Source organism: Myotis lucifugus, unplaced genomic scaffold, assembly GCF_000147115.1.
Source record: "Myotis lucifugus unplaced genomic scaffold, Myoluc2.0 scaffold_2754, whole genome shotgun sequence".
Lineage (NCBI taxonomy): Eukaryota > Metazoa > Chordata > Mammalia > Chiroptera > Vespertilionidae > Myotis > Myotis lucifugus.
Window position 1 is genome coordinate 12,917 of NW_005873802.1, and position 7,227 is coordinate 20,143.

Here is a 7,227-nt window from a genome sequence, read left to right on the forward strand (position 1 = left end):
CCCCACAGCTCACAGCACGGTCAGAACACGAGGCGCCTTCACACGCAGAAGGTTAGCCTCCCAGGGCGCACGGCCTCAGTCACACGTGACCCGGAACCGCTGCTCCCGGGGCCGCTGGGTTCATGTCGGGGATGAAGGCGGGAGCCACAGCAACGCGGAAGGCGGGGCCCTTCTGCACGGCTCCCCACCCTGAATGCACTTCCTTTCTCCGTCTCCTCATCTGGAGGGTGAGGCATCAAGGAAAAGACGTTTCTCCTTTGTCCTTTTAGGTTATCCGCGCGGGAGCCGAGCATCCACACTGCCCCGGTGCTTCCTGCGGGGCGTCTGCTCACACTGCGCCCGCGCTCCCGGGTCAGCGAGAGCCTGGCCCCCGGGGTGTCACACCCACTGGCCGCGTGCGGAGCGGACAGTCCTACCGTCGCCATCACGGCACAGAGCGCCACCATGTGCGAGGCCACACAGCAGGCACGACAGAAAGACACCTGCCCCGCCACCTTCCGGCAGAAGACCCATTTCCCACGCGAAAGCCCGAGTTCCCCCAGCCACACACTCACAGGAAGGAGAGATGAAGGCGGAGACACCGACCGAGGCCCTGCTCCCAGCTCCGAGGCGAGGGCAGCAGGAAGTGCTGAGTGCGGTTCCCATAACGGTGCGTGGCATCCAGTCGCCCAAACACACCGGTGCAGCCTGAGCAGCTGACTTCACCTCCCTACCATGTACCACTGCCCTGCTCAGAGAACACATTTCTATGACACTCTGTAAACCCAGGATTTAAACCTCCAAAGAACAGATTCCCTGTCTGCTGGGGATGTAGATGTGGGGGGTTTTTGGTTTTACTGGACGAACACCAAAAATCGCAAACCCTGTTATCTCATCCCCAAACACATTGTGTTAGTTTCACTCCTAATCAAGCCACCTTCTCAGACCAGCCGTCCTTACCAGGCTCCCTCGGAAAGCGCTGTGGCCGACATGTGGCGTGCGGGCGCCTGACGCCTTTCCTAGAGCCTGAAGGGACACCAGGAAAGGTCCGCGGTGTGTTCACCGCCGACAGCAGCGCCTGCGCTCGGAGAGCGGGTTTTGCTGGAGACCCGAGGCTGGTTGCGGGCCTCTGGCCACCGCCCAGATGGAGACGTGCGCCAGGGATGTAACAGGACGGTCCTGGGAGCCGGGAGCCGGCAAGGCGGCGGCGCCTCTTCAGTGCCTGACCCCGCGGGAGGCACCTTCCAACGTAGAGGCCGCACGAAACGCGATGAAGGAGAGCAGCCCGCGGGCAAAGGGTCCCCGAGCTCGATGGCAGTGCTGCTGGCCTCCTGGTGCAGCCCCCCCACCCCCATTCCTCTCGGGAACAACGCCTCGTTCTGATGGGCCGGCTGCTCCTCACCAGTCCCTCCTCTGGGAGCCGCCCACCTGCTCGGCCAGCCTCCCAGGCGCCCAGCAGCGGAGCGGAGTCCCTTCCTGAGAACGGCCGCTTCACCCTCAGGCATGGGCCTGGGCACGTCATGGGAAACAAAGGCTCAGAGGTCACGGACACGCCATCTCCCGCAGGCCTTTCGATTCTGACCAGGGCGTCCAGTGGGCAGATGCAGGGACCCCAAAGGCCGTTTGAGATGCTCCAGCCACACGGCACCGCCCACAGCTGCGCCCGCCCCGGAACAAGCCTGCCCAGAGCCCAGCAGCCACGGGCTCACTCCACCTCGGGGCACGTGGGGGCACAGTGCTGTGCCCACTTCACAGAGGAGACGGACCCAGCTCAGGATCAGGGATGCCAATGCGAGTGCTTGTTTTAACCCATATTCTTCCTGCACCTCGGCGGGTGTGTCGGGGCGACGGGCAGGGGCAGGAGGGTGGCACGGACTTCAGAAGCAGATCTGCACTGACCTGGGCGGACCCGGCATTTCTGGTTCTCTGCTTGTTAAAAAGTTAACTAGATCTAGAAGTAGGGACATGCTGAACGCCTGGCGAACTCTGAGGAGATGCGATGAGTTCAGACCCGACTTTACAAACAGGGAACACCTTCACTCACACACCTATCACAGCAGCGTGGCCGAGACCCCCGCCACCGGGCTGTGGGCAGTGGGACGCGGCCAGTCCGAACTGAGGTGTGTTATAACACTCGCTGCATTTCAAAGACTTCCCATGAAAAATAAATGGAAATACTTAAAAATTTTTAATACTGATTATGTGTTGAAATTATAATATTTTGGATATTTTGCATTATTAAAATACATCATTTTACTTATTTCTTTTACCTCTCTCAATGTGGGTAATTTAAAATGTGTTTTTTTTAATTGATTTGAGAGAGAGAAGGGAGAGGGATAGAGAGATAGAAAGAAACATCAATGAGACACAAACATCAACGGGCTGCCTCCTGCACACCCCCCACTGGGGATCGAGTCTGCAACCTGGGCATGTGCCCTGACTGGGAATTGAACCCATAACCTCTTGGTTCATGGGTTAACGCTCAGCCACTGAGCCACACCAGCCGGGCTGATTGTGGGTAACGTGTGTATGAGGTTCACCTTACATTTCTGTTGGACCGCATTGCTGTACGGGAACATTTCTTAAAATGAAGCTTGTTTCTTTCCGATTACAAAAATGTCATTTTTTACTGTAGAAAATAGAGGAAACAGCTACATAGAGAAGCGAACTAAACCCTCAAAAGTATCGCTGTCCGGAAGTAACTTTTGTTAACGTCTTAGAATGTTCGCCTCATTCCCTTTTGGTGACAGTCACACTCAGCCTCACTCTGTCGGGTTCAGGTGGACGGCACCCAGGTCCCGCCGCTTCGGGCCGCACACGGTCATCACGCTGTTCCCGACGATGCCCGGTGCCGCCGTCGCCGTGACTGCTCTGTACCTACCCGTCTGCACTGCTCACTCCCTTCGCCTTCTCCCCTGGCCCAACCCCCGCCCGGCACTGTCAGCCTGCTTTCTGTTCTCAAAAATCTCTCTTCCTAGAGATAACGTTTGAGATCTGAGAATGCCCTGGGTCTCGCTCCCGATGGAAATCTCTCTGTGTGACATTAACATTTCGCGTGGCTCAGGCTCTGGTCGGCCACCATCACGTCCCACCTGGATTCCTGCAAACCTTCTCGCTGGTCTCCTCACGTCTGCTCTTGGCCCCTTCGGTCATTCTCAAACCAGCCACCATCGCATTCCTCTGCAAACCCCACCTGACTCCCTCTCATGAGGGTAGGAGCTCCGGTCCCCACAGTGGCTCGCTGCGCCCAGCCTGCTGCCCCGACCCCGTGCCCAGCCTGCTGCCTCTGACCCCGTGTCCAGCCTGCTGCCCCTGACCCCGCGTCCAGCCTGCTGCCCCTGACCCCATGTCCAGCCTGCTGCCCCTGACCCCATGTCCAGCCTGCTGCCCCTGACCCCGCGCCCAGCCTGCTGCCCCTGACCCCGTGTCCAGCCTGCTGCCCCTGACCCCGCGTCCAGCCTGCTGCCCCTGACCCCATGTCCAGCCTGCTGCCCCTGACCCCGTGTCCAGCCTGCTGCCCCTGACCCCGCGTCCAGCCTGCTGCCCCTGACCCCGCGTCCAGCCTGCTGCCCCTGACCCCGTGTCCTCCTTATCTCCTGCCTGCCCTGGGCCAGGGCCTCCCTGCATCTGCCTGGGGCCTGGCCCTGCTGACTCCTGGTGCCTGAAACCCGCTGCCCAGGATCCACATGACCCCCTCCCTCAGTCCACAGCCACTACGCGAAGGTCAGCCTCAGCGAGGCCCTGCGTGGCCCCTGACCCCACATCGCAGCCCCCGCTGCCGGCTCCTGGCCTCCGCTCTTGCTCAGCGCCGGGCCCGACGAGGCCTCTGCTCTACCGCCGGGAAGTGAGGCTGTGAGGCGGCTCTGGGGTGGCGCTTGTTCTCTCCACAGCCCCCAGGGCCTGCACGGGCGTGATCTACTTGGTGACGGGGTGCCTGGGGTCTCGGGGTCCCCCCGGGGCGGGCCCAGGGACCACCCCTTTCCTTCCCTGCCTCTCAGGTTGCGGCGAGGGGTTCCTTGACGGCTGAGGTGGAGCCACAGGATGAAGCCGCCACCCACTGTCATGTTCATGGCTCCCTCGCCAGAAAACCTGGCCACACGCGGATCGTTAGTGAGGCTGAGCGTCAACGCTGGTCTGTGCTTTATTTGAAAGCAGCTGCACTGTACGGGTTAGGAAATCCCTTTTAACACCCCTGTGCGCTCGCTTCGCAGCACGTCTACTAAAGCTGGAACGATAAGAGATCAGCATGGCCCCTGCGCAGGGATGACATGCAAATCCGTGACGTGTTCCATATTTAAAAACACACAAAACTCTCTCCTTTTCACGTACAAAGAGAAGAGAAAAGCCTGTTTACGGGAAAAGCTCAACCAAAGAAACAGCTCAGCTCACTGTGGTGAGTAAATCAAAGCGGCAAAGCGACGGGCCCAGTTCACACAGAAGCACCTGCCCCACGCGGGCCGCCCCGTGTGACGAGAGCGACTGCGCCCACAGCCCCGCTCACACCTGTGGGGAGAAGCTCTGACAAGAGGGCCGCCCAGACGGAGGAGAGCTCCCGGATCAGCCGCCTCCCTGGTCAGGGCCGTGGGGAACACCCCACGCCGTTCCCGTAGCTCAGGATCCTGGTCGTGACGGTCACAGTCATCACCATGAAATGCTGGTCCCAGACGGCAGGTGCCGGCAGGTGGCGGCCAGGTAACAAGAACACGGGGAAGCAGGGCCCCGGGTCCCTGCAGGGCGGGCAGCCTCGCAGGGAAAGAATCAGGAGGACACCGTCTGGCACAGCCGCGTGAGGGGAGCTCACCGCCAGCAGATTAGACTCAGGAAGGAACGGACGCAAGGACGCCCACGCCCCAGCTCCCGGGCTGGGCCTGGGGGACGTGCTCCCGGGGGCCGGGCGGCAGCTTCACTCCAGATGGGCAGGCTCGGTCCCCCCGGCAGGGCTGACCTGGCTCACCCGCAGCTCTGGGGTCACGCGTGTGCAGGTCCGATGGGGGACACACTGGCTTTACTGCTCAGACGCGTGCTACGGCAGGAGCACTGAGGTAACTTCCACCAAACGGCTGCTGACCGCGCAGCCCCATCCGGGCGCAGACAACGCTCCCCGGGAACCACCTTCTACAGAAACCGTCTCCAGCCCTGGCCCGTGTGGCTCAATGGATAGAGCATCAGCCTCCGGACGCAGGGTCCCAGGTTCAATTCCGGTCAAGGGCACGTACCTTGGTTGCAGGCTCCAGCCCTGGTCAGGAGCATGCAGGAGGCAACCAATTGACGTGTCTCTCTCACGTCCATGTTTCTCTCTGTTTCTCCCTCTCCCACTCTCTCTAAAAATCAATGGAAAAATACCCTCCGGTGAGGATCAAAACAGAACAAAACAACCCAACAACGTCCTTAAGTGAAAGGCTGTCAGTGCTCTGCGGCCGGATGCTCCGCCTTCTGCAGGCTCACGGAGCTTGGAGAAGATTCTCAGTCCCAGGTGTCCTACAGACGGGCTGGGAATCGAGTGAGCCCGCCACTCCGCAGAGCAGGCTCGGTGCTGCCCAGCAGAAAGGTCGTGGCACGAGCCACCCCCAGCGCCCTCGGGAGTCTGCGCGCCAGTGCGGGTGGGGGACGGACGGTGCAGAATCAGGCCGCGTGCTCTGTGACCAGGACGAAGCACAGAGAGCGGCTTCCCGGCGAGCGAGCGAGTGACTGTGCCAGGAAGCTGGGCCTGTGGCTCCTCCTCCCTCAGTGGCCCGGCCACCCTCCAGCCACCCGAGTTCCCGAGCCTCCCTCAGCGACAGCGAGAGGCTGGACCAGCCGTGGGCAAACTACGGCCCGCGGGCCGGATCCAGCCTGTTTGAAATGAATAAAACTAAAAAAAAAAAAAAAAGACCGTACCCTTTTATGTAATGATGTTTACTTTGAATTTATATTAGTTCACACAAACACTCCATCCATGCTTTTGTTCCGGCCCTCCGGTCCAGTTTAAGAACCCATTGTGGCCCTCGAGTCAAAAAGTTTGCCCACCCCTGGGCTGGACCAACGCCCGGTAAGGGGTCTCTCCCCTGCCAAGTGCCAGCGGAGACACCAGGTCAACCATCTTCCTGCGGAGACCTGACCTCGTGTTCTTAAACCATGGAAACGATTGGTTTGGGAGATCGTTAACGTTACCATTTGTTCTTCCAGACATTTTCCCCTGAACGTATTTATTCACATGTCCAACCAATGCTGGATGCCCACCGCGTGCCGGTACCAGGCCCGGCCTGAGGCTCACGGGCACGAGACCAGGGCTGACATTCAGGGCTGGGACCGAGTCAAATGTGGTGCCGGGACCAAGATCCCCAACACCAAGCCCTGCCCACACCAGCTCACGGACGTCAGCCGCACTCACTGCGCTCCCAGCCTGTGGGCACGCGTCTCACTGGAACCTGCGAGTCTGCCCTGCTCCTGGCGCTGCTCCGGGACGCTCTCCTTTGGCAGTTTTTGGGTCTCACCGGCCAGGTGTCACCGGACGGCACTGGCCGACCTCAACGCCGCTCCGGTCTGCGCAGCACCGCAGTGCCCTGTGGCTGGGGAGCCTCACCTCCAATCTCAGATCTCAGGAGCCCTTCTCCAGCCCCAGGGGAGATGAAAGACAGTGACCTGCGAAGGCGGCCAACAAACCCCTCCCCCCACCCAGGGTCCGTGCCTCTACCGAAGGCCCCACCGTGCGCCCCGCCCGCGCACTCCCTGGACCCCAGGTGGGGCAGAGGTGAGAAGCAGCCATCTTCCAGCAGCACAGCGCCAGCCTCCACTGCGGCCCTGAGAGTCGCCCGTGCCCGCGCCCGTGATGCTCCTCTTGCATCGCAGCAACCACCCCACATGCACGGCGCTTTGTGGAAGGGCCAGCGCCCGGCCCGCAGCGGCCTCCCCGCCCATGTGCGACGCAGTTCCCCCGGGGACGGGGACGCAGAGGCGAGAGGAGCTGCTGCTATAAAAAGGCTGCTTATCTCAGGAAGTCTTGCACTGAGGACAGAGTGTGCTGAGGACACGGCTCCGAGCTGAGGTCGGGGGGAGTGCTGGGAGGGTGCAGGAAGGGGGGCACGACAGAGAGACACGAGAACCCAGGGAGGTGGCCCTGCTCCTTTGGTCTCGGTCAGCTCACAGGAAACCTCTGCCGCTGAGAGCCCCGTGTTCCCCACGGGATGGGAACCACCCCGCCACCAGCCCGGCGAAGGCGCAGCGGCATCACGGGCGGGCCCGCAGCTCACAGGGGCTTATGCACCTCAC

General features: G+C 61.2%; 1 protein-coding gene and 1 non-coding gene across 2 annotated transcripts in view; both read left to right on the top strand.

Annotated features, from left to right (window-relative positions):
* Positions 1-2,166, top strand: part of LOC111824595 — a 3,399-nt gene extending 1,233 nt beyond the window's left edge. The window contains exon 2 of the mRNA XM_023749094.1: positions 270-2,166. Coding sequence (XP_023604862.1) covers positions 270-569 — 300 coding nt within the window. The 3' untranslated portion in view covers positions 570-2,166. The remainder of the gene's footprint in view (positions 1-269) is intronic.
* A 2,009-nt stretch (positions 2,167-4,175) lies between these two features.
* LOC111824596 lies at positions 4,176-4,277 on the top strand. The gene has a single exon (XR_002827703.1). It is a non-coding gene; the product is annotated as a U6 spliceosomal RNA (small nuclear RNA).
* Positions 4,278-7,227: the final 2,950 nt, after the last annotated feature.